General features: G+C 42.1%; 1 protein-coding gene across 1 annotated transcript; it reads left to right on the top strand.

Moving 5' to 3' along the window:
* The first annotated feature begins 416 nt into the window (after positions 1-416).
* On the top strand, positions 417-26,963 carry SLC17A6 (solute carrier family 17 member 6). Its single transcript, XM_063397270.1, has 12 exons — positions 417-502; positions 3,345-3,597; positions 4,467-4,585; positions 16,814-16,928; positions 19,123-19,210; positions 19,319-19,405; positions 20,330-20,472; positions 22,445-22,594; positions 23,859-23,991; positions 24,691-24,801; positions 26,162-26,289; positions 26,631-26,963. Exons 1-12 carry the CDS (start codon positions 417-419, stop codon positions 26,961-26,963), a joined length of 1,746 nt encoding a protein of 581 aa, XP_063253340.1.
* Positions 26,964-27,489: the final 526 nt, after the last annotated feature.

Below are 27,489 nucleotides of genomic sequence, written 5' to 3'. Positions count from 1 at the left end.
CGCGCTGCGGCCGGGGACGCGCAGAGCCGCGCTGCCTCGAAAGGAGCGGCCCGGAGAGCCCCGTCCCCTCCCCGCCCTCCCCCGCCGCCGAGCCCCGCCGGGCCGAGCGGAGTTTGCGAGCGCGCCTCGCTGGGCGCTGCCGGGAGCCCCGGGGTGCCTGCGGCGCTCCGCCGCCCCTCGCTCGCCGGCGCACACAGGCGCGCTCCCTCTCCCTCGCCCCCCCGACTCCGCACGCCGTCTCCACCTCGCTCACACACACGCGCGCACTCCTCCTCTCGTTCTCCCTTTACCCGTAGGTGCACCGACAGCATCGAATGCGGACCAAAAGTTAAGCGATTAAACCAATATGAGCCATCGTTGCTCGTAGCGGTACCGTGTCCAGAGCAGAGCGTCATCCAGCGAGCATCCCCGCAGGAATGGAGTCGGTAAAACAAAGGATTTTGACTCCCGGCAAGGAGGGATTGAAGAATTTTGCTGGAAAATCGCTTGGTCAACTCTACAGGTAAGGCGATATCTCTTATAGGATCCCACTTCTGAGGAAAATCGGAAGCTTTTGCTCGGCGCCCGTGGCTGCAGGAGGTCGAGTGCTTCGGGCAGGTTGGCGGTGGCGGGGTTGGGAGCTGCTGCGGTTCTGCTGGATAGAATCTAGATCCTGGAAACTAGTGCTGAGGCTGCTCAATATGGCACCCTCGTAACTTCTCTATCTGACTCGCAGATGGTGTCAGGGAAGATGTAGTAAAAGATTACCCCACCTTTCTTCCACAAAAACCGGATCCCATCTTGAAATCTTCTGATTTCAATTAGGAGAGAGAAGCAATCTTTTTGTTCCATCTTAATTTTGGGATGCACCCACAGGATCTTGCCCTCTGCCCTTAACAAATATATATAAAAAATATTCTGGTTTTGATTAGTCTTGTCCTTTGTGTAATTCATCGTCAGATGAAGGTAAACATGGAGACGTATAAATAATTGATACCTGAACGATTTTTTTTTTCTCCTGAAGCTGAAACATATGGAGGAATGTGTTTAATTATTTATCCATCTGCCTTTAGAAGCATCTGCTTGTCCTATAAATGATATACAGCTGCAATTGCTAAACTCAAAAGCATCCCGCCTGTATATTTCTGTGTGCAAAGAACATTTCTATCAGGGTCAAGCCCTGTGCACACGGATAAATAAGCCCAGATTCTGGCATACCTACGAAGTGCGTGCACTGAAGTTCACACATCGTTCTCCGTCCAATCTGGTGCTTTAGTGACCTCCACAATGTTTGAGAATAGTCTGTGAAATTCGCATAAATTTTCGATTGTACCGTCTGCTAGAAATGACTCCGAAATGTTGGGGTTGGTTTGAGGCGTTTTGTTAGATTGGTTTTCGGTTGTTTTGGTTTTGGGTTAGATTTTTTTTGTTTGTTTGGTTGGGGTTTTTTTTCCCGAATTGCAGCTCTAAGGGAACTGCGGATTTGTCTGCCCAGGGCAGGTCACGTAAAAATCTTTTTTCCATACCTATGCGGCAGTGCTGGGCACAGACACCAGGCTGTTCCACAGCATGAGTCACAACTTCTGCTGCCATTTTAAGGGAAGGGGACATAGCAGTGAACTGAGAAAGACAAAATTAAGGCTTCCATTTTCGTAGGAAGGGTACCATTAGGAAAAGCCAAAAGCAAAATTGAAGGCATCAACAATGCTATTAATTTCCTACAGTTTTTGGTTATATTTAAGTTATTTTTAATTGTTGAAAATTAATAATAATAAGAAAGGGTAATCCAGAATAACTACTTAAAATATAATTAAGGAAATAAACATCTTTTTTTTATTTTTCGTTCTTAAAGACTCTACAACATTTAAAGAAAACTATTATCTCTACTATTTGCAGTGAATAATGGAGAAACGGTGTTTGTATTTTCCAGCAAAATTCCGTTTGAATTCACACCTCGACTAACAAACTCGCGATTTGCTAATCTTTTTCCGCTCACGGCAATTAAGTACTTTGTTTACTCTTCTTAGAATCTAAACAATTTTATTGCCTTTTACGCATTGATTTCCGTTCTATTCCCGAAGACAAGACGCCCATTCAGGGAGAAAACACTCCTACCCTTTATCCACACGAACGAATTTTGAACATAAACCCACGGTGGTTTATTTTATTCACAAATTTAGGACATTTCTTAACGCAGCGATCTTTAAGCATGGAAATAATGCACCCAGAAAAGAAAAATCATGAGAATTTCAGCTGAGAAGCCTTCGGAGAAAATCTTTGCATTTTCTCCCGAACACGGATAACCTTTTAAGCTTTATTCTGCTAATGGTCAGCGCCCTGTCAGCCGGATGAGTTAACCTGAAAGCGATGCTCCTCCGAGTGAGAAAACACTTCTCCACAGAGGTGAGGGCAGCGCCTGTGGAGCCCGGAGTGGCGGCAAAGGGTCACGTATTTGCTTCTCAAGACGTCACAATTGGTTAGCTTTTCCTGGTTTTAAATATCTCCGTGGCTTCAGAAGGACATCTAGGGACGCAGTATGGGACACCTGCTCTATAAACCTGATTCTTCTTGCTACTGACACAGCGTTTTAAAAGACCTTTAAAAAATAATAATCTAAGCGTTCTAAATCATCTTTAGTGGTGCAAACAACCTTCCCTTCAGATTCCTCCACATTGTTTTCTGGGAGACGCGATTTTCAGCTAGACCCGAGGGAGGAGGGAAGGGGAAGGTGCCTGGGGCTGCTGTGGGAGGGCTGAGGGTGCTCGGTGATCCCCTCGCAGCCGGGCACTGGGATCTCGGGAAAGCCTCTCCGCAGAGGCCGCTTCCCGCTCGTGTTTCCCCTCACCGCTGTGCCAGCCATTTTGCAAATCTAAACTAGACAGCAATATCGCCGTCTCCTCCTCGCCCCTCCCTCCCTCCCTGCCGTGGATTTCTCCCAACATCTCTTTTGTTCCCAGAGCAGGAGCTCGGTGCCCCCCGGGCTCAGCGCGGGGTGTTTTTGATAAACCCTCTGAGGCCGTTCGCGCCCCGCGCCCCTCAGGCCGCCCAACATGGCGCCTCCGCAGTGCCCACAGATGATGGCTGCTGCATGTCCCACAGCTCCGAGCACAATCTTTAATGATAGATGAGCAATCCTCGGCCAGAGCTCCTCCCCGGGCTGGGGGGGAGCTGGGGATGACTAATCCTGACTCCCACAGGTCATTGCTGAGGAACAGCTGAAGGTGAACGGGAAGCAAGGAATAAATCCTCAAACCGATCTCCAAGGCAAAGGAGTGAGGGGAACGGTGAATTTAAGGCTCCAGCTCCCCGAAATGGTTGTGCCGTCAGGCGGCCAGGCCTTGACTTTCCCTTCTTGTGTCGGGCAGAGTCCTAGAGAAGAGGCAGAAGCCCGGGGACACCATCGAGCTGACGGAAGATGGAAAGCCCATGGAAGTGCCCGAGAAGAAAGCGCCGCTGTGCGACTGCACCTGCTTCGGGCTGCCCCGGAGGTACATCATCGCCATCATGAGCGGACTGGGATTCTGCATTTCCTTCGGGATCCGATGTAACTTGGGAGTGGCCATCGTGGATATGGTCAATAACAGCACCATACACCGAGGAGGAAAAGTTATTAAAGAGGTGGGACCCTTTCCCTCGTAAATCCCACATGCTCCCAGTACCACTCTCAGTCCAGCCCCTCAGCACAGGCGGGACAGGCGCTGGGTGGTTTCTCGGCATTTCCCCCGCTTGAGCCCCGATGCTCCTCGGCCCCCTCCCCTGCCGCTGCCATTCGAAGGACGGAGATCCCGTTCTTGACACAGAAACAATTTCTACCGATTATTTCCACTTTTTCATTTCACTTCCTAGCCCCAGTCTGCGGTGTTATTGTGCGGACAATTCGCCCCCCGTCCTGCCTTTTTCACATGCCTGGAAAAACGCAGATACCTCCTAAAATAAACGTAGGGGATGGGGGAAGGAGGGCATCGAATAAGGCACGGTCAGCGAGTGCTCCTCGCCGTAGAGGAGGCGGGGAGTTTTTGCGGGAATGTTTGAAAACATCAGGGCGAATTTGCTCTGACAAAAGGCGTCAAATGATTAGAGCCGTTCTAAAGCGCGCTAACGGTGGTGAGAAAGATGTGACGAATGCAGATGAGCCTTAAACACCCAAATGCACAGACAGCCCCTTCGGGCTTGCTGCCCGCACTCCACGAGGTCGGCGCGGGCTGTGTCTGTGGGCCGGGCTGCCCTGCGCTGCCCTGCGCTGCCCTGCCCCGCCCCGGGCACACGGCCCGCTGCCCTCCCGTGTCCCGCGGAGGCTCGGCGCTGCCGGTTCCGATGCTGTCCCTGCCTTTGTTCGGCTGCTCTGGGCAGCTTTTCCCGCGGGGGCTGGGGCAGAGACCGGCACCGGAACTCCTTCGCTTGCGCCGCGGGTGAAAGCTCCGGAGCGGCACAATTATAGCTTTGCTCTTCTCTCTCTCTTTTTCTGCCCCGCTGCCTTGCACTGGAAGAAAGCGAAGTTTAACTGGGATCCCGAAACTGTTGGCATGATCCACGGCTCTTTTTTCTGGGGATACATAATCACCCAGATCCCCGGAGGGTACATCTCATCGCGGCTGGCAGCGAACAGGTAAACTGCGCCTAAACTGCGCCTGAACTGCGCCTAAACTGCGCCGAGGCTCGGTCCGGGCTGCGGAGCGGGGCTCAGCCCCCCACAGCCGGGGCTCCCCTGCACCCCGCAGCTGAAGCCCCGCTCAAAGGCAGGAGCTTAGGGAGGGAAGGACCGCTTCCTTGCGGTCCGGGAACGCCACGGTGATGCTGCACTGCTCAGGCGCCTACAAGCAACCCCCCGGTTTTGCTGGGGATAGATAGCTCCTGTTGGTTTCCTTTTCCTTTAGACAGACACTTAAGGAGGTTGTTGGCAGCGAGATTCAAACAACACGTATTCAGAGGCAAATTCAGAGATTCATTATTTGATCAAAGCCTGAGGGATTTCCTCCCCCCCCCCCCCCCCCCCCACCCCGTGATTGAAGTAAAGAATTTTGTGATTTTTGTTTTAATGAAAAGGAAAGCCGTCAGCAGGAATTTTTCATTAAAGCATAAATGAATTTAGAATGGTCGAAAAACATGTTTAAATGAGACTTCCACAATGAAAAGAAAGTGCAGATGGTCCGGGGACTTAAGGACTGGTTTCTATGGTGTCTGGCAGTTTTTCAAGCACCCAGGGTGCGATTCTACCTGTTAATTAGATCCACTGAGCATTCGAGACACATGAGGCTTTCACATCCACGCTTAATGCCACAGGCTCATCGTTAGCAGGAGCAGCAGAGGTCCTAGTGCCACTCTTCAAACCAGCGCCACGCTGAGCGCGAGTGGATCCTAACCTCAGCCAAATACAGCTGTAACTATGCTCGAGAGTGGGCAACGTGACAGGGATGGGCAGAGAGGCTCAGCCTGAGCTCGAGAGAGTGACTAAAGCAAAAATGGTCTCCTCTAGATAAATAGCTTTTAGACAGAGCTACATGAGAAACGGGTATTTGCAGACAGAGGGATGCTCTGTAACTGAGAAAACACTAATATCCTACCCTTAAAAACAAACAAATCAGAACACGCAGTTTTTAAACTGGGGTATGCATTGTCTTTCTGTTTACAAGTGCCAGCGTTCTGATAACGGCTCAGAAATGTAACAGGCTTTTTTCTAATAGCCATGAAGTGCCATTTAAAGGACTGTTTACCTTTTCTTCCTCCTTTAATCATTTTTGCATCTTTACACACTCTGTAACTTATCAGGATTAATTGGATTTTGGTTGAGTAAAGGCTGCAGAATCTGACCCAGAATCAAAAGCTGTCTTCATTAATCCAAACATCAGAAAAGCCTTTTGAACCCGTTCGGATGTAAAGTGATGCAACTGCAGAGATTTGCAAGACAATGGCAGGGACAAGTCAGAGGTAGAAGCACACAGGTTGTCATGTTGGAATCAGGTTTTTCTCCTCTTCACAAACGTTTACACCGATGACAATAACTGAAGGGTACCCCAGCCAAGGCAGGTGTATTTTATCTAGTTAGGTGTCCGTGCCTCAGGTGTGTTGTGTCATTCCCAGACATCTCTGCCCACAGGTTCTGTAGGGAGCCCCGGTAACTTGGCTGCTGGCCCAAGCGGTGTAGTGTAACCCCTTCTTTTCTTTCGGTGGTTTTCATACCCAGGTCAGTGACCGGAACAGGACTAGTGATATTTATCACCTTGGGACACTGATGATTATCTGGCTGGGGTTTATGAACCTTTCCAAGATTCAGATACCATTATGAGACTGCTGAGACTTGCTGAGCTCCTCAGATTTCATCAGTCGTTTGGGGAATATGGGTAAATGCTGATGAACTTGTGGGTGCTAAAAGATCCAGACGATCAGCTGATACATGGAACTCGTGGGTGACTGAATTCTGTTCAATATATGACGCTTGAGTGCAAGGTGACATCAGAGAGGGAGGGACCACTCTGGAAAGCAGTGTCACTGAGTGGGACCAGAACACATCACAGGCTTCCAGCGTGAGGCTCTACTGAAGTAACCACTGCAACCCTAGAATGTTTCTTTTTCTTTATTTGGTGCAATGAGTGTATTTAAGTCGAAGATGTTGATCTTGGATTTTTTGTGGGTAATTTGGACACATTAATGTTACTATGGGTGTTGACTAATTAGAGATTGCTTTAGATATCTTTAGTGCTTCAAAAATGACAGTATAAAGTGATGCCTAGTGGAAGAATCAGCTAGAACTATGTATTCAGGTTACATGTATATAAAAAGATTACTAGGAGGTAATCTGATTGGAAGTATGCATGTAATTCCACTGGGAAAATTGCTTGGTATAAATGTGTGCTTTAGTCTTCTGGAAAGAGATGACAAAAATCAGCAACTGACAGCCATACAAACAAAAGAGCTTAACCAGTAACAATCATGACTACCCACCACTGGTCCAGCCAGAGAAATTATGTGGTCGTTTTTTTCACTAGGTTTTAAATTCCTGTGATGAAAGTGATGTTTTAGCTGTTGTGAAATGTTTGCAGTGGAGGGACAATTAAACAAGGTATAAGGGACAATCAAGTGTTAAGGGCTGTTGCTATAGTGAATTTCAGGCTATGTGTTCTTCTCTAAGTAGGCACGTTTTGTTTTTAATCTAGAAATGTAATAATTTAATTCAAATTAATATTCCTTATTTCACATTCATGCTTCTGCAGCTGTCTGTGAATAAAGCACCTGCTGTGCTGTCACACACATATGGAAAGGTGTGAAACCCTTCTCAGTTTTATCACCTCGTCTCAAGATAACCTGAATATCATTATATTTTAAACTTCTGATGCACCCTTTAAATGTTCTTTATGTTGGAAAAGTATAACAAAAAAACCTTGCCCTACCAAAAGCAGTGCTAAAATGCTGTGGCAGTATTTCCTCACTGATTTCCTAAGTGAACTGTTTAAACGTTTACTGTAAATCAGGAAAAATGATTTGAAATTAGTGGGGCATTGTTAGATTACACAACAGAGAATGGATTCCCAATGCAGTTGTATATTTAAAATAGAAATACCAGTTTTGACTGCATGTGCCAAGCATTTTTTCAAAAGTAAACCCGCAGTAATCACTGACAATTTTTAATTTAAAAAAAAATTATAAAACAAAGCTGAGTGACCAGTTTAGCTCATTTGTGAATACCCAAACATTAGAACCTTCTGACAAAAAGAGACACAAAGGGCAGAATAGAATGACAATTTTTTAAAAATTAAATTCACCTACAGTAATGACATATATTTCCTATTATCTGTCAAAACTCAAATCCTGGCACTACTCACATTAATAAATGTAACTACATGACTATACTACATTTCTCTACAATGTAATTATCTCTCATCTATGCTAACTCTTAATCATTGTCATTCTAATCTGAATGAAATTATACAAATTAACATTTCACTTCAAATTAGTCTTTGTTTATCAAGTGCCATTCTTCTGGTTATTAAAGGCTAAATCCTTCTTCCCAGCAAGTAATCTGATAGGATTATTTGTATGAATAGAATGAATGATATTCCAGACAACTGTCAGTGTATCTTGTCTCAGAGTCCCACAGATTTTCACTGAAACTGCCATTAGCATGTCAGTGAAATCACAATCTCTCTAACTCAGCCTTAATGACGACAGACATAAAATTTTAAGGTAAAATAACTCAGCCTTAATGACAACAAGCATAAAAATTTAAGGTAAAGTACTGGTTTAGAAATAAAAGTAAAAAAGATGTCCCCGAAGTTCCCATCTTAAATTTCTCTATTTTAAAAAGGGAAATGGTTCCATTCTTTAGCAGGTAGGCATACTGTGTGTTTTCTGATTTGCAAACATTGATTAATTCACAGCACGAGCAGGGGATTAGTGGATGATTAAACAACTTGTGAACTTGTGCGGACTGAGCTGACCTTGCCTTGTGAGGGAACCCCCCGAGCTGCCCTTGCCAAGCCCACATTTCACACTCGGTCCAGGATCCTGCAGGCTGAGCTGGTCCCTGCTCCCTGGCGCTGGTGTGGGCTCATCTGTCTGCAGGCAAAGCAGCCAGCCCTGCACAAAGAAGCCCAAGATGATTTTGTCACCCTGCATTGCAGGTCCTTTTGGGAACCAGTCTGTCCAAGGAGGGCACTGGGGGGACTGGTGCTGCTGCTCCCTCTGCCATATGGTTCAGGGTCCTTCCACTTTTCTGTCATGAGTGATGAAGCTGTTTTCACAATTTAATGATGCAACCAGGGATTTAGATGGGGGTTTGGCTTGATGAAAGGGGGCCTCAGATGTGTGACAAAAATTAATAATGTATCCGAGCCCTTATTATACGGGATTAGATGGCGGGAGGTCGACTTCTACATATTAATGCTTCATGAAGGGCTTATAACAGGATTTAGTATGAAGGGCACAGAGACACTTCCCCTCCTCCCATATACACACATGAATGAAAAGAACCTGCTTTATCTGGGTTTAAGAAAGCCAAATAAAGCTGTTACATTGTGGCTTCTGGCCATAGATTCTTTTTAAAGAGGTTTGGGTTTAAGCAATCCTCCTATGAAGCGTGTTCAGCCTAGGACTGGCGCTTAGGAATAAGTGTTCATCTCTAATGGAAAAGGTAGATTATTCTCTCTGGTTTTGGGGGCAGCTGAGTTCATCTGTCACTCCAGTATTCATGGCATAATCCCAGTTTTGTTAGCCCTGTGCTGTTCTATGCAACTTAAGGGCACAATTCACAGAAAATCACTACATTCTGTCTATCATTTAGGAAAACATAAATTGTCAGAGTGAGCATTTCACAGGGAAATGTTTACAGTAGAGGGGTCAAGAGAGTCATGGGGAAACCAGCCTGTACTGGACAAAAGTCAGAATGACTGTATCTGCCACAGAATAGCTGAACAGTGTCTCCCCATAATGGCTTCAGTTCTCAGCTAGTTTGAAATACATAGGCAGAAGTAAAAGTTATCCCAGGAAAGGTTATCAGCATGATTACAAACTAAAAAGACAAGTACATTAAGAGAAATATTGTCAGGAGTATTTAGGTTACAAAGCAGATGAACAATGACATGATAGGTATATAATTAAAGAAAAATCAATACAGGTAGTATAAGACTTCCAAATGAGTGGCTGTTCCCAGTCTCCCAGACTCAAGGAGGTGACTATGAAGAACAGCTGAAAATGCATGGGGAACAGCTGAAATAAATGAAAAAAATCACACTATTATCAAGCAAAAATAATCTTTCCAGAGTCAGTAAGGGCACAGTTTATAATTATGGACATTTGAAGCAGGTTTTAGCCATCATTATTGCTTTTAACTTTTAGCTTTCAAGGCACTTCAGGCAAGAGTGTTATAGGCTAAAATATTATTTTTTCTGAAAGTAAAAAACTTTCTGAGAAGTAGCTGTGTAACACTACACTGACAAATGTGGGATTTTGGAACTAATACAAAAGGGGAGTAATCCTCAAGACACAAAATGCAGAGAACCAAATTTATCCTTGACTAATTTTTTCAGGACTAAATATAAATTTTTCAGAATTTAGCCCTCCTTGTTGAGATATAACTACAAGAGTAGGGTTATGTTTGAAATTTGAACTTATTTTTGCATTCCATCCTCCATTGATGAAAATCCTTTGAAATCCTTATCTGTATAAAATCCCTTACACAGTTTACATCAAATTACACCAGATACTTTCAGAGAATCCTAGAATGGTTTGAGTTGGAAGAGACCTTAAAGATCACCCATTTCAAACCCCTGTGTCATAACACCCTTTCAGAGCAAGCTGAAAAAGAAACCTCTTATTTATTAGGATTATATCATCCAGATATGTCGAGGCTGTCAAATAACTTTGCTCCCAGTCCTCTTTTAGTCCTGGGTTTCCACAAATCCTTGCTGCATTAGCAGTGGTATCTAATAAATAAAACATTCTAACACATAGTAGTTATCCTCTCAAAGAACTCCAAAAACATTTTAAAAGTAAGCCTACAGATGACTCCTCTGATAAGTATGTTATTATATATATTATATATATTTATCTAAATCAGCAGAGACGGTTGAACTGCAGCCTAAGCCCTGCATGTTGGTAAGGTGATTTGAACGAGACAATCCTGGTTTGAAACATTATCTAGCAGATTACATATTTAAAGAGCAAGCTGTCCCAGAGCTAATGAGCTCGAAGGAATGAGTCACAGCTTTATCTAGACACGTACAGATATAATGAGTTGTAAAACGAAACCGCAGCTTGGGAGATTCCCCAGCTGAATTCAGACAGAAAAGAGAGAGGATTGGTACAGGGAGCAAATGAATGGAGAAAAACAGCAGACAGGGTGTGGAGGGTCTGGTTTGCTTAGTGGCACAATAGAAAGAAGATAGGATTGCAGGTGTGGAAACTGAGGAGGTTTAAACCACTAAAATAAAACAGCATGGGTAGAAGACATATGCTGGATATATGCAGTAAAAAGTTGCAAAGGAAAATCTTCTCCTAAGTAGGGCAAATGCTTATAATTTCTCAGATGGAAGCTGATCTGCTTATGAAAGGGTAATGTAATGCACTTGCTGGTAAGAACAAAAATTTGCATTGAATGGCCCAGGATTCTTTTACATTCAGCATCAATTCCAGTGATGCTGTCATCCAACAGCACCCAAGTTTTTATAAATACACATTCATGTATCAAAAAATAGGTCTGCAAACAAGCAGTGGAAGGCACAGCTGGAAACTGTGTGGGGTCTTGGCGTGAGTCAGTGGCACCAGTGGGGTTTGAAGAAGGCAGAAAGCTGGAGAACCTTGGGTTCCACATCGACCTCATCTCTGCATGGCATCCCACAGCGGTGCTGGATCCAGCCCCTTGTGTCAGCTGCTTTGCTAGAAGTCTCACCAATATTTGGGGATTTTTTATCTCCCAACCTGGCAGATCAAACCATAGCAAATTCAGGCCATCAAAATGTCCATGTTCTGTATCAGAGTCTTAGAGGGGCCTCATCACACCTGACATGGGTAGAGACAGTGCTTCGTAAGGAGGGGAGTGGTGTCAGCTAGTCCCTGGAATTTCTATATGGTCAAAGAAGAATCTAAGGTAAAAGGTTGATCACAAACTGTCATTGCCAGCAACTTTTGCAGAAGAACAATTCTGCAAAGCTGTTGTAAGCCCACAGATGTTCCATCTAGCTCCTGTCTTGCTTCTCTCTAGACATTATCTTTTACTGGAAAAAATGAACCATTTAATGCAGCACTGAGTCTTGCAGTTCCTCTCAGAATATCCTTTGGGTTGTATAAAAATGTAACATAAGCATGTCTGTGCTGTGTTGCCACCCTTGCAGGAGAAGGTGTGTCATGGATGGAAGCTGTAGGTGAAGTAAAAGAACACATTTTGAAGTCTTGAGGTGACAGAACAGTCTAAAAAGTCAAATTATGAGATAAATGTTCTTCTGCACAGAGCTGCTGCTCTAGGACCCTCCCAAACATGCACTGCTCAAGAAAGAACAGCAGAGGCAAAACCCACCTGAAGTTTTTGTACATTTTTCATAAAATAAGTCTTTGTTCAACATATTTCATATGATTTCTGTAAGGAAAATGGCAAACCAGGTCACCAACTTGAATCTAAATATGTTTCATTTATTTTATAACAACAGATTTTTTAAATCCAAACTTTAAACTAGGTTGGGAAAACTTCACAGGAAAGCTTATATTTTCAGTCCTCTTTATTTTCCACCCTTACCCAGCAATTTTCTAACTATGACCAGGGAAAATGTATTATCACTGTTTACAAGTCAAATATTTGGTCAATACACTTACTTCCTTCAAAGAAAATAATGGTCTCCGGAATATGATCGATATTCATGTAAAATTGTCAGATGCAGAGGTTTTTCAGAAAAGAATATGAGTTACATTTTACATAGGTTCTGTGTACAGTCAGAATAAACGACTTTATAATATTTTGAATTTAATTTATTTTAGTGGTGCAAAATGCTTTCACACACATCCACACACACTCTCACACACCCTATGATTCCCTAAAAACTAACAAAATAATCAAACTTTAGATAGATCTTCCATGAAATGATGGCCAGTGGCCCTTTGGGGGGGAAGAACTATTCAGTCACAGTCCTGAATTGATTTTCTATGGAAGCTGTGAAATACTTTCTGAACTTCCATACTTTTCAGTGCAATGGTAAAATACATGCCATAGTGTTTTGTAATTGTGAGTGACCAGGACTTACTGTTCTTTAATTGTTTTGAATTTTAATGATTTTTTTTGATAATTCACTGATACAGAATATATTTACGCATCTTAAAACAACAACATTTTCTTGTTTAAATAAATACTAAAAAAATCCATTCTAAACACACAGAGTTACTTTTCAATGTTTTTTAAAGGACAAATTTAGCTCAGGCACTTCATATGCTTTAGAAAAGACACATTCTTTACTTATTCAGAGAATAGAGGCATCCGTAATTGTGGAAATTGTCAAATATATTGAAAATTGACATAAATAAAAATACAGGGGACTCAGATGAGGAATTGATTCCAGCACATACATGCCTAGAAGGGTCTTTAGCTCTGTGGATTCTTTCAGCAGTTTTCATTTGCAGTCTCTGGGTGAAGGTGTCTGAGCAGGGCCCTTATTCCCACGTGTGCTGTCGGTCAGTGGGTAGATCACCCGTGTGGCTCTCAGCGTTCGCAGTGCTCTGTGCTCACTTTGCAGCTGAGCATCAGTGTCTGTAACACGCTGCAGAGTGCTCCTGTAACATCCACTGCCCGCCAAAGGCAGCAGACAACAGTGCTGCTGGACAGCTGCACAGATTGGAAATCCAGAGACCAGAATAAATACACTTATTTTTGTCCAAAACAGAAAAATGAGCCAATTCACTTGAAACCCAAACACATTCATTCCCCCCTTTCATTCCATTCTAAGCACTTCTCCCAAGCTGTCAAAGTATCTTTCTTTCTTCTCCCATCCCAAATGTCTCACATTCAAGTATGATTTTGCTGTTGTTACTCCTTATATTACAGGAGGATTAAGTCACAGTTCATGACCTTTGAGGCCAGTGTCAGCACAACACTGAACATCAATTCTAGATTCTGATTCTTGTGACTGTCTACTCAGTCCAGAAATAGAAATACATAAGTCAAGCATAATTTTTTGTTTCAGGGCTGCTTCTGGTCACTTATGAGGACCAGAATTTATTGGGGTTTTTCCCCTCTCCTTGGTAATTTCTACTGTATTTATTGTCTTCTGTGCTTATTTTCTTCCAGATATAGTTGCACAGTTGCTGATTTTGAGTCAGAAAGGAGTTTTTTTGCAAGGCTTGGGGCTGCTGAAGACATGTCATTACATTTTAATCCTGTCCTAATGCAGGGGCCAAGAATTATGGCCGTGCCATTGGTCTCACCTGCTTTATCCCTGTGATACAACACAGCTTTGCCATAGTTCACCTTCAGTCTGCTAAAGCTCTTAATTTGTGCCGTGGCATTAAAACATCTTGCGGTGTTTGGAGAGCGCCCAGAAGGAAATGGGTTTGCAGGGGTACCTCTGAATGGAGGTGCAGCCACATGGATTTCCAGGCTGAGCTCAGCCCCAGGGACAGCCCGCAGCAAGGCTGGGCTCAGTGCAGAGCCCGGCTGTGGAACAGCTGAGGAGAGGCACAGCAGGCAGGGCAGCTCTGAATCTGTGCCTGAGGGCCACACCTCTGCCTCCAGGGTGACACCGGGACATGGAGAGGGCACACAGGCACTCGTGTGGAAATGCTGTGGGGTGTGGGGAGCACAACCCCTCCTGAACAAACTGCAAACTGCGTGTGCAGGGCCTGTGTCTGTCTGAGGGGGAACGTTCACACCCGTGCACACAGCAGGGGAACCACACACACATCCAGTCGGCCATGAACACAGAAGGGATCCAAGCCTTCTAACACACTGCAGAAAACTGAGCAAGGTGCAGAACTTAAACAGAAAGGGTCACAAATCACTGGCCTAATGGACAGAAAAAATGTAAGCAGAAAAAACAGTATTATGCAATTTGAGGATTTGGTGGGTGAGTCAGCAAAATAGTTTAGAAATGCCCCAGGAACAATCAGAATTGTTCCACTTCCCAATTAAATATATTCAAATGTGAGCTGCGTTCAAATATATTGAGATTGACTGTAGCTCAAAATCGTTTTTAGTTGATCTAAACAATAATAAATATTGCTAAGTGAGACATTTAAAGCAATAACCAGTAAGGTTTTACAAAAAAAAGCACCACATCACAATATTTTGTTAGGTAGACTTCAGTATTTATGGAAATAAACGTAAGAAGATTAAAGAGCACAAAGGAGAAATACTTATTATATTTGTGATTGTGCGCTGAGAGATGCAAAGCAAATACAGGAAGATTTATTTGCTCTTGATTAGGAGTTATAGAGGAAATGGACTCAGTAAAATAGCCATGCATGACATCACTTTTAATAGGGGTTCCCAAAAAGAAATTAAAAAGCCATTTCTTGCAAGAATTGTAATTTAACTTATTCTCCTTTTAAATCTTTAGATTTTTGGGGAGAGAGAGGAAATCATTCTTATAAAGCATAATTCAGAGAGAGAATTGACTCACAAGTGACACTGGGGAATTATGTCATCATCTGCACCCTGATGTAACTGAATATTCACCAGTACTTGTGTGTTTAATACAGGCAGGGTTTTAATCTGGAAGCAGCATGTCTCTGATCATTCCTTCAGTTACATTTTCCTTGCTCTTCTAGAAGGAACAGGCTCAAGGAAACAGCTTCTCTTCAGTAAACGTGAGAACAGGGGCAATTCTGGGAAGCACATTTCAGCTGTGTGCAAATACAAGCAGATTTCAGACAGAGGATTACAAAACTAGAGTAAATTTCCTTGAAGAAACAGGTACCTACTGCAACAGCTTTGTAAATCTCATCCTTACAAAGAGATGGCATTTTTAAATTTTCTATCTTCACGTGATTTTAACAGGACAAGACCCCATTGCAGCTTATGTGAACATAAGGAGGTATTAAACTGTAAGGAAATGAAGTACATGTAGTTTTGGAGTAGAAACTTACACATAAAGAAATCAAAAGTAAAGGAAAATTTAGGTCAGAATAGTCCTCACAGTGCAGCACAATCACATGCCTGGTCAGTCCCAGCAAATGCATGCAATGTGCTGACAAGCAGAGCCAGAAATACACTGTACAGAGAGGTAAATGTTGGTTAACTTCAGGTGGAGATGAAAGGGAGCACAAGGAGGAGACCGTGGGAGGAGCTCTTTGGCAAGGCTGCCTTGCCATGCCCTCTAATATGTGTCAAACAAAGTGGCAGATAGGCACTTTGCTGTTTGAAGACTTGTTTCAGACTGTGATTCCAAATACAGAGTGTGGACTGTTGTGTGTTTGAGGAGCATTTCCATCCTGCTTCTTTAGCCCAGGCTCTGTTTCTCCCTGATTTGTGGCACTGTAGCAGTTTCTGAAGAACACAAGTGAAGGTCAAAGATTTCTGTCAAATCAGTTCCACATCAGAGATTGTGATGTCATATGCCATCACATTTATATTTGCATTATATAGCTTTATACAAAAAAAGACAGTCATGCTGGAGAAAAGGTTTCCTCCCACAAGAGGTGGATATTAATTGAATCAAATAAAAATTCAGTCAAATCAGTGGAATTGAAAGTGGATCACCACTTAATGCATTTATTTAGGCTTGGTAATGTGCTTTATTGGAAGTTAGGATGCTGTGGAATCAAAATGAGCAATTTTCAGTGAGTAGCCTCTGAAAAAAACAGCAGTAAGAATGATCTGTTTTCCACAGATATGTATTTCCAGATTGATTAACTCTTGTGTCACGGAAAATCCCAGCTCTAAAATTCTTCCTGATGCTTTTGGCCTGTGGGAAAGTGGATTCTCTTCTGCTTTATGAGGAGTGAATGCACAGTGTCCCTTTCTTACAAGTGAAGCACATGAGAAACTTACTGACCACCTCTTCTAGCAAACCATTTGGAAACAGTTCCTAATTTTGTTCCCACAGGGTAGAGAATTCAATCAGATGTGGTTGAAATTAGTGTGGAAAAGTAAAACGAGTGTTTCTAGGGAAAGTAATATCTATACCTGTGGTTGCCTAAGATACATTTCCTTAGGAAATGATGCTGAATGGATCAATCCATCCATGTTTGGTGTGGGTCTCACCAGACAGTTGTTACACTAGATGGAAATAGAAAGGGAAGTGTCCAGTCTGGTCAGGATATTCCCCTCATGGAGGGAAGATAAAAATTGATCTATGAGCAAATGCAGGACAAGTCAATTGGAATAGCAGGGAGTCACTGGCTGTCCCTTGTGCCCTCCTTGCAGGGTGTTTGGGGCTGCCATCCTGCTGACATCCTCCCTCAACATGCTGATCCCGTCGGCAGCCCGGGTGCACTACGGATGCGTCATCTTCGTCAGGATCCTGCAGGGCCTCGTGGAGGTACGGACAGTCTGACACCACCAGTGGATGGCATGGGGGGCTGCTGGCCTGGAACCAGCAACTGCAGCTTTGCAAGGGAGAGAGAGGGGTTTAAATCCATTGCTGATGTTGAATGTAAAGGATTTCGATGGATGAATTGTAGCTATTTGATTTTCCCTCAGCTATAAAATTTCATGGCAAAGTATTCCCTGGCTGAGAAGCCAGTGGGATATGCATCTAGCAGTGAGGTTTCACTGAACTCCTGAACTGCACAAGGCTTATACTGGTGTCATTCTCAACAGTTAATTGCTGGTCAGTATCACAGAATAAATACATAATAAAAGCTTAGGGTTACATCTTAAATCCTGACCATGCCGTGTTTTTGTTGGAATGAATAAGAGATTTACTGTCATTTAAAAGAGGAAAGAACCAATCCAGTCTATCCTTTCCCTTCCCTTCCCTTCCCTTCCCTTCCCTTCCCTTCCCTTCCCTTCCCTTCCCTTCCCTTCCCTTCCCTTCCCTTCCCTTCCCTTCCCTTCCCTTCCCTTCCCTTCCCTTCCCTTCCCTTCCCTTCCCTTCCCTTCCCTTCCCTTCCCTTCCCTTCCCTTCCCTTCCCTTCCCTTCCCTTCCCTTCCCTTCCCTTCCCTTCCCTTCCCTTCCCTTCCCTTCCCTTCCCTTCCCTTCCCTTCCCTTCCCTTCCCTTCCCTTCCCTTCCCTTCCCTTCCCTTCCCTTCCCTTCCCTTCCCTTCCCTTCCCTTCCCTTCCCTTCCCTTCCCTTCCCTTCCCTTCCCTTCCCTTCCCTTCCCTTCCCTTCCCTTCCCTTCCCTTCCCTTCCCTTCCCTTCCCTTCCCTTCCCTTCCCTTCCCTTCCCTTCCCTTCCCTTTTTTCCTACTGATGGCTGGTTCTTTGCTCCTCACAGCCACAATACTTGTGTTGTGGGAATTGCTTTTAATTAGTGTACTTTATTGTATTAAAAGATTCCCCAAAAAGGGTGCAGAAAGTGCCTGGAATTTAGGTGACTGTCAACCAATTTCTTAAATTATATGTGTACAAATCTGGATCTATTCCTGGCAAGGGATCTGCATGCTCAGAGGTGTGTTTCACTGCAGATGGGAGGAAGAGAAGCAATAGGGTCATTAATTACACAATAAACAGCCACTGTAGACTCACACATTTCTCCAATACTGCTCAAAGGAATTATTAATGCAAAAAATTCCAAACAAGTTGTTTGAAGAAGGTTAATGATGAATAATGACAATCTTATATCTTTATATATTTAAAAAAAATTTATAAAATACTGAAATGAGCAGGAAAATGGTTACAGGATCTTCTGTCAAAGCAGAAGAAGTGATTTTACCATTTTCTGCATGTTGAGGCTCATCCTCTCAATATTTGTGAAACAGTAATTGCAAAAAGTTATTAATTTTTCTACTTTTTGCAGAGGAAACAAAATATCAGATTAGGAGAAAAGTGAATCTATATAACCTATATAATACATACATATGGTGTACATGCATATACCATAATTCTTAATGAGGACTTTGTGTGCAATTACTGTACATTTCATATAACATCTTCTAAAATTCCAACACTGCAGGTTTAGTTTTTCTGTTGCTGAGTTAAAGGCTGGTTTTGGAGAGAGACCTAAAAGGTAGCTGGTTTAAAATCAAGTCAAGTGATATCCTTCAACTACTTGCTTTAGATCTTATTATTTAGATCTTATTATTTAGAAGCTTATTATTTAGAAGCTTATAGATCTCATTTTCTAGTTTTAGAGCAGTGGCACTTTAATCTGTATTTCCTAAGTTATACTTTAAATGTTAGGTTAAAAAAAAAGGCTTGGATAAATGGGTCCTGCATTAGAAAGACTTCAGAGGGTCTGTGTTGTCATCCTTCCTTTGGTTCTTGGGCACTAATGCTGGTACTCTTTAATTATTTGCAGTTCTTTCTGGAAGGGGGAGGGGGTGCAAAAGGAAACATGTTTTATATTTGTTTCATATGGTCTCTTGAATTATTGGGAGTGATAAACAAAACCCATTTCAACTTGAATAGACATTGATGTTTCTCTGTGGCTGTACTCAGGCTTTGCTATAGAAGTGCAAGGCATTCTCAGCCTCTTGTTGATAGCAGTTAAAGATAAGAACTCGTGCAAAGACAATAAATAAAGTGAGTGACTGAGCAGTATCAGCTAACCTGTGGCACACCCGTTCCCCAGGGGGTCACCTACCCTGCCTGCCACGGCATTTGGAGCAAGTGGGCCCCCCCATTAGAGAGAAGTAGGTTAGCAACTACTTCCTTTTGTGGTAAGTAACTCTGCCTTTTTGTCCTCCTTCCATTTGGAACGTACAAGTGTTTTTTCTGATTTCCTGAACCTGGTTTTTCTCCCTTTTCATCCATGTCTTGTTTTGTAGGTTCCTATGCAGGAGCTGTCATTGCAATGCCTTTAGCTGGGATTCTAGTGCAATATACTGGGTGGTCTTCTGTGTTCTATGTGTATGGTATGCATTTCTGCTCCTTTCACTCCAGAATTGCTTCACCTTGCTCTACCCTTTCTAAAAATGGAAAAGCTACTGTTAAGAGGACAAAACCCCCAGAGAAGTGGGACCTGTAAGCTAAAAATACAGTCTAGGGAAAAGAACACTGAAAGAGCAGAATTTAAAGAGCAGAGGATGTGAGAAAGCAACGTGACTAAATAAGAAAAGCTAGCTCACGTTGAAACCTTCATCCCTTTTAGCACAAGCAGTGCAAACCTCTGGGCAGATCTATAGGATCTCTGCTCATGGTAACCTCTCTCAGACTGATAAAACTCCAAATTTGGAGTTCCTGCCCTGAATAAGTTGTCCTAATTTTTATCTGAAGACCTTCATAACTTTATTCACACCAGTTGTGTTAACCTACACTAACAGAAAAGAATGTCCCAAGGGAATTCATTCTGCATTTATGTGAATTAAGTGAAAGCATTATAGAAATTTAATTAACTACTCAGGAAGTGCACTGCTATGTTGAAAAAATTGCCAGTCTTCTATTTTGCAGGTAAAAAATTTAGTGCAGTAGTCAAAGAGCAGCATGTTAAAGCTCAGTGGGCCTTCATTTACAGTTTGGTAAAATGAAGTGGAAGCTGTTTTATTGCATTGCATTGTACAAATTGATGTTAAGATTAGTGAATATTCCCTTCCAATGTCATCATTCTGTAAATGAGGCCAAGGCTGCTTCACTTAGCTCCAGTTCTGCATGTATTTTGCACAAGTGTTATTGACAGGATGAAACTCCCTGTTGGAGAGTTGCCTCTACTAAGGGAACTCAGTAAAGAAGCACTGTCACCAATTGCCATTTGAATTTGTTGTAACTCTTCACACATGTTTCTTCCTTGCTTGCTGCTTTACTGTGCTTTTCTTTTCAAAGTCTTTCTTTCCATTCCAAAGGGAGCTTTGGTATAGTCTGGTACATGTTTTGGCTTTTGGTTTCATATGAGAGTCCTGCCAAGCATCCTACAATCACAGATGAAGAGAGGAGATACATAGAAGAGAGCATTGGAGAGAGTGCCAACCTCCTAGGTGCAATGGAAGTAAGAATATTACCCACACACTGCTTTCCAATGGGATAGAATGAAAAATAAACATCCCAGCGCCCAAATACAGACAGCAACAAAAAATCAAACACTCTCCTTTAAGATGGAAAAGTGTATTTTCAACAATTTGAACACATGTATTCCTGGGGGATGGGCAGATCTTAAATGTGCTGGTGGATTTCTGGGTGGACACTGTTCTTGCACTAAGAGAACACAGGTTCCAACTCCTCCAGCAGATGACTCACAGAATTTATGCCTCTTTTTCTACTCCAAATTATAAAAAAGAGGTACAGCTACATTTGAAACTGCAGCTTTATTTAGACTTCTCTCATATCGGGAGCTGAAAAAGTCAGCTTCCTTCCTGTATAGGAATTTCTGGAATGCTTTCCTCTTCCTAAAAGCAAACTGCAGGGAAAGCACTACTCGGTGCTAACGCCTATCCTTATTATTTTATGTTTTGTCTGCCAGAAAGACTGCAAGTTGCAATGGAGCCTGCTTTGAGAGCTATAAGAATATTTCCCAGTATAGCAGTAATTTTGCTGGAGATGTTATCAAGCCGCTCATAATCTTAGTTCTGTACTGGTTTAGGTCTCCAGAACTGCTAAAAACCATGTATGGACTCTGAATTTTCCAGCCACTTAACACTCCACTCATGCTAACTAATAATCATCTTATTTCTGTAACTGCTGAAAAGCTTTAGTGGAACTATTGCCATGTTTGCTCACTCAAGAAAACAAAAAAAATTGCTTAAGCCCCACTTCATCTGCATAAATTTTTACACCTTCCCTTCCCAGCAGACCCTCATTATGTTTTCTATTTGGTCAGAACACTGGTTCTTGATTGAACTCGGGAATTAACAATTTTCATGTTAGTAAAAGCTTTGTTTTGTATTAAATAAGGGACTGAAAGCATTACAGAGTCATTTTTGGATAGCTGCCATTATTAGGTGTTACTGAGGGCCTGTCTCAGTTGGTGTCCATCAGCATCCAGTAGGGTTCATGGTTTTGAAAATCTGATGTGAAATGAGTAACTGTGAAGGATGTCCATACAATTCTAATTTGGACTGTACAGTTTCTGTCTATTTTTTATTGTGGCTTTTTAATTAAACATTTTTTTTCTACAGTGATTAACTTGTACCAGTTCAGTTGCTTCTAAAATATTTAAGCTGAAATTCTTCCCATACCATCAAGTTAGATTTTCTGGCTGTCTTCTCATTAATTAAAGTCATTTAATTAATCCTTACCTCTCAGTGAGGTGTAATTTAATAGGTGTTCAGGGGGTTGCACTTGTCCATCTATGGGCTGCTTTTCTTTGCAGAAAAGCCAGTGTTGAATCAATAGTGGGCGGAATTCAGCCTGAATTCTGGCTGGAGTGATTTTATCTGGGTATGGATCCTGTGCTTGCATCCACTCAGATGGGTGGCAGCCTGGGCTGGTGGACAGGTGCTGGGACTCAGCAGGTTGTCCATCTGTCTTGCTTTGTTTCTCTACACAATTTAGTTTAAAAATACAATTAAAAAACAAAAAAATATATTGACCAAGCACTTTCAGCTGAGGCTTGATAAAAAAAAACCCAAAACGTAAAGTACTGCAATTCGGATTTAAATGCTAAAAAGACATGTTTGCAGCAAATCTGAATGCAATCCTGTAGTTACAGTGTCAAATCTGCCTTACATACAGCAACATTGTCTTTCAAAGACATTATTATTTAAAATGTCATTTAAAGACGGTATTATTTTGGTCTTATGTCCATGTATGCCCATGTTTATAAGAGACAAAAGCACTTGTACACGAGTCTTGTGATACAGTCAAGTATCCCAGAGTCTCTCCACTTGTGCATTTTGCAGTAACTTTTATATGCTGTGTGTATTTGTGCTTGTTGGACTGTGGCTAAAGAGAGGGTGAGGAAAGGGAGGATGGAGAGCTGATAATGATCAGCATGGCAATTGGATCTCCTTTCTGTGTTTCAGAAATACAAAACACCGTGGAGGAAATTTTTTACATCTATGCCAGTCTATGCAATAATAGTTGCAAACTTCTGTAGAAGCTGGACTTTTTACTTGCTGCTAATTAGTCAGCCTGCTTACTTTGAGGAGGTGTTTGGATTTGAAATAAGCAAGGTATGTAAAAAGAATGTAAGGCTTTTATCTTAACTAAGTAAATAGCAGAGCTACATTTGTAGTATTTATGAAGAATAAGAAAAAAAAGTGTTGTGCATCTTTATCATGGATTTACATTGTAAATCTTACCCATCTCAGCTCCTGTTTCCTGGACCTGCACGAATAAGTGAAGTAACAACTGTGACACAGGATGGGATAGGAAAGGGTGGAGGCAGGATGAGATTGAGGGATAATCTGCCTGGGGCTACATTGCAAGTGAAGGGCTCAAACCAGATCATGCTGGCATTAGCAAGGTGTCAGCAGCCCCGTTCCACTGTGTCCCTGAGGCCCCAGGGGCTGCACAATCCCACCAAAGCTGTGGCGAAAGCAGTGGCAGATGGATTTTTCCAGGTGCCTTCTGAAAAGCAGGACTGTCCTGTTCTTGCAAGGACAGTATAATGTGTCAGCTTTCTGTATCTCCCTTTCTCATTTAGAGAGGAGAAAGGTGGTGGCAGACTGTGAGATCTGGGGGTGATCTAAGGTTCCCTGGATCCATGTGAGGTTTGGATCAGCCCTGTGAGGTAGCTCTGAGTACACACACACCATCTCCTGGAACAGTCACCACAGGAGCACTGTGTCCTGTTTGCTGTGTATGCGTGGCCCTTCGAGTGCCACCAGAGGATATTTAGTGTTTTATCTTGCATACAGGGTTTCTCAGACATATCTTTTCCCCCGTGCACTTTGCAGCCTGGTCAGAAATCAGACACGTGGCCATTGTGCACGTGGTGATGGTGCACAGGGGATCTGTGTAGGCAGGTGAGGCTCCCTGCAAAGCTGCACTAAACACCAAAAGAAAGGTCCTAACTCAGTCTGACACGTTTGATCAGGAATCTCCTGAAAATTCCCACACGGGTGAGGTGAGGGGGAAATATAAACTGTGAAAACAATTCATAAACATAAAGTGCCATGGCATCAGAGGTTCTTAAAAATACTCACTATATAAAATAAAATAAAATAAAATAAAATAAAATAAAATAAAATAAAATAAAATAAAATAAAATAAAATAAAATAAAATAAAATAAAATAAAATAAAATAAAATAAAATAAAATAAAATAAAATCTTCTTATCGCCGGTTTTGTTCATTTCATAACCCAAGACTTTTAGTTTTAACACAGAGTGTGACATTGAAGAGAAGTAATTAATTAGCTGCTGAATGCTTCAGAAAATGAAGACTCAAGGATTTCTTATTGTTTGTACTTTCCTAATCCCAATTTTAATTTTAGGTGGGTATCTTATCTGCTGTGCCGCATTTAGTGATGACAATTATTGTTCCTATTGGGGGACAAATTGCTGACTTTTTAAGAAGCAGGCAGATTGTTTCAACGACGAATGTGAGAAAGATAATGAACTGTGGAGGTAAGTTCTGTGTTTATTTTAAAGTTGCTTGGAGGGATTTGGTGTTCATACTGTGTTCTGTCTAGAATGAAAACAAGACTGCACAGTTGTGTGTTCTTAGGAGGCAGTTCTTTCTGCATTTGTTATGTAATGCAGGTGTTGTTACTGAAAAAAAGAAAACATAGGTGCTCCCATTCGCCATTTCCAAGCAGTTCTTTGGTATTTGGAAAACCATTTAAACTGTTAAAGGAGTAGGTGAACTCTTGGAGGTAATTTGCCTGCTCTTAGCTACTTACTCAGTCTCAGCTCTCATCTGAACACGCTCTGCACTGTGAGAGCCCAGACAACTCCCTTGACTTTCTACATTACTACATCCTTGACTTCTGAGATGTTAAAGCTGTGGTAAGGGCTGGAAAATTCATAAGTAGGTTAAATGTGTGTTTCCATGAGAGTTGGCTGGAATGACCTAACCCCATCACAAATATTTATTTTCATCTTAAAACTGACAGAAAGTAGCAATAAATTAGCATACAAGGAGTAAAATAAGTATTTTTTTCTGAGAGGAAGAACTTATTTTAGAGATGAAAGAAGTACCTGAATATATCCCACTCTGAGGTAATGTTTTATTTGTGTTGCTATGAAATATTGTGGCATCCTAAGGCCCGCAGTATTTGAGAGGGAATTAAATTCAGTGCCTGGTTTTATTTATTATTTCACCAGGTTTTGGTATGGAAGCAACTCTTCTTCTCGTGGTGGGATATTCACACAGCAAAGGAGTGGCTATCTCATTCCTAGTGCTTGCTGTGGGCTTTAGTGGATTTGCCATATCTGGTAAGATTATATTGCTATTAATACTAAACTATTTTATCTTAAGAGACAATTTAAAAGCCCACTCACATTGGAATTCCCAAAGGACATTATTTGTGATCATTACAAAGGAATGTATATTTGGTATTACAGCTTTTACATAAGATTATTTCTGTTCAAGTAATTCAATCTTTCCCATATTCATTGCAGCAAATTAGACTCTCTTCTCGTTAAGATACTAATGTACACTGCAGATTTTTCTTGAAATCAAACATAGAATGGACTGGTATTACACAATGACACCTAAAATTATCTTTGTTTAAATAGAAGTCTTTTATTTTTTCCCTACTATGTATTGGTTATTGATTTGTTAACATTTTTATTAATCTGGGGCCTGTTAGTATTATTTCATTTTGGAGCCCAATTACTAGAATTTCTTTTCTGAATTAAAGCTCAGCCATTCCCCTTTCCTGCTGATTCATCAAGGTTTGCCTTTGCCTTTTCCCTTCCCAGACCCAAGTCCCCTGGCCCCCCTTGTTTTCCCACTGTGATTTTCGTATCCTCTCCCATGCTGGTTCCTTCTGTCTCACACAGGCTCTCTTTCGTTTTGTGCCAAACATCCAAAACCTCCTCTAATCAAACCTGTCCTTAGTCTCATGCATTCTGCAAGGTAGCATTCTTGTTTGTACAATTTGGGAAGTGTACTGCTTTCCCCAGGCTGGCCATATCACACTGCCTGCCTGTTCCCTTTGATTATCTCTGGCCAAAGGTTTGGGCTCTCTTTTCACTTAAGGACTTACTGTGGGAACAATTAATTCTGTCTCTTTAGATGACTTAAATACTTACTGCATACATTTCCAACAGGATTGTGCTGCTGGAAATGAAAGAGAACAAGTAAATACCTTTCAAAATTAATTAGCAATTCAGTGATAGATACTTTTTTCTCCAATTTATCACTGAAGAATAGAAAATAACTCCCTTCTGCAGGTTTGTGTGACACAAAGAAAAATGTGGGCAGTAGGAAAGGAACATGTTACAAATTGGAAGAAGAAAAGACATTATTTACAGCATGAAATGGTCATGTAAGGGACTATGAAATACAAATTGTCTCCTGCCTAAATATCTTCGGGGTTCTCTACTCCACACAGACACTACTGGGAGGTTTTGGGAGAAAATAGACCTGGTATAACTTTAAAGTACTTTCCTCAAAGAAAATGAAAACCCAGTGTCTCTCTAGGAATATTTAAGCATTATAAGTCTTACAGGGATAAAGAAATGCAATGAAGCAGCCCAAATAGATTACAGTGAAAATGTCCTGTCCCTTTTCCCAGCCGCAGTGCTGCTCTGCTCTGGGTGTGAAGGCTCTCTGCCCTTTCTATTGCAGGATTCAATGTCAACCACTTAGACATTGCCCCGAGGTACGCCAGCATTTTAATGGGGATTTCTAATGGAGTCGGGACCTTGTCTGGAATGGTTTGCCCTATAATTGTTGGAGCAATGACAAAGAACAAGGTAAATGCAAACAGAGTTTTCAGATCCTGCAGTTTGATACAACTTGTTTCAATAGCAAGGCCTTTGTATAATACAGCTTGCCAGGATATCCGTACTGGAGTCTGGGACGTGCATCCAGGGATGCTGATTTGAGGCACACTTCACTGTATGCCCACTGGGTTGATGCTTTTGTGGGCTGATAAATTTTCCAAAGAAAGATGGATATCAATATTTCTACAATGGACACTTAAATGTTTAATTGTGCTGATTGTCACAGCCTCAATCCCCAATTTAAATCTTGCAGTTCAGAGGAGTCAGGTAAGTCTGTGTGGCGCTCTGATTTGGCAATTTCTTCCCTGCAGACACGTGAAGAGTGGCAGTACGTCTTCCTCATTGCTGCTTTAGTGCATTACGGAGGTGTGATCTTCTATGGCATTTTTGCTTCAGGAGAGAAACAGCCCTGGGCAGACCCTGAACAGACCAGTGAAGAGAAATGTGGCTTTATTCACGAGGATGAACTTGCTGAAGAGACAGGGGACATTACTCAGAATTATGTAAATTATGGTACCACCAAGTCTTACGGTGCTACGACCCAGGTCAATGGTGGCTGGCCTAATGGCTGGGAGAAAAAGGAGGAATTTGTACAAGAGGAAGTACAAGACTCATACAACTACAAGGAAAGAGATTATTCATAACAAACCTAAATATTTGGTATATTTTGTAGTGTTTGTGATTAAATTCATTGTGATTGTTTGCACACAGAAATAAAATGTGGTATGAACATGTAAACACATATCAAACAGGAAGGTCTTACTGTAAAAAAAATACATCCAAGTGCAATCTGTATGAGTTGTGATGTCATCACTTTCATTAGGTTATATTTGTTCTATAAACATTAGAGTTTTAAGGGTTTACTGGTCAAAACTATAGAGGCAAGTAGATACTTTACAGTATACAAGAGCTAAAACTCATAATTAAAGATTAAAGCACAACTAAGCAACCAAGTTGGCACATCTAATGCTCTTTTTAGAAAGCCAAAACTACTTGATCATTAAAAATGCACTTATATATTTGTTACACTGTATTGAAAGAGATTGTGTTAAAGGCACACATGTACTCAGTGCAATGTAGGAGCTGTGTGTTTGGCCCGGGACAAGAACTTTCTCAGAGAAGAGAGGCTGAGGCTGAGTCCTGGGCAGTTGCGAGGATTGATCCAGTTCC

Source organism: Prinia subflava, chromosome 5, assembly GCF_021018805.1.
Source record: "Prinia subflava isolate CZ2003 ecotype Zambia chromosome 5, Cam_Psub_1.2, whole genome shotgun sequence".
Taxonomy (NCBI): Eukaryota; Metazoa; Chordata; class Aves; order Passeriformes; family Cisticolidae; genus Prinia; species Prinia subflava.
The sequence above is the reverse complement of the archived record's forward strand: the minus strand, read 5'-3'. Positions and strand labels throughout refer to the sequence as shown.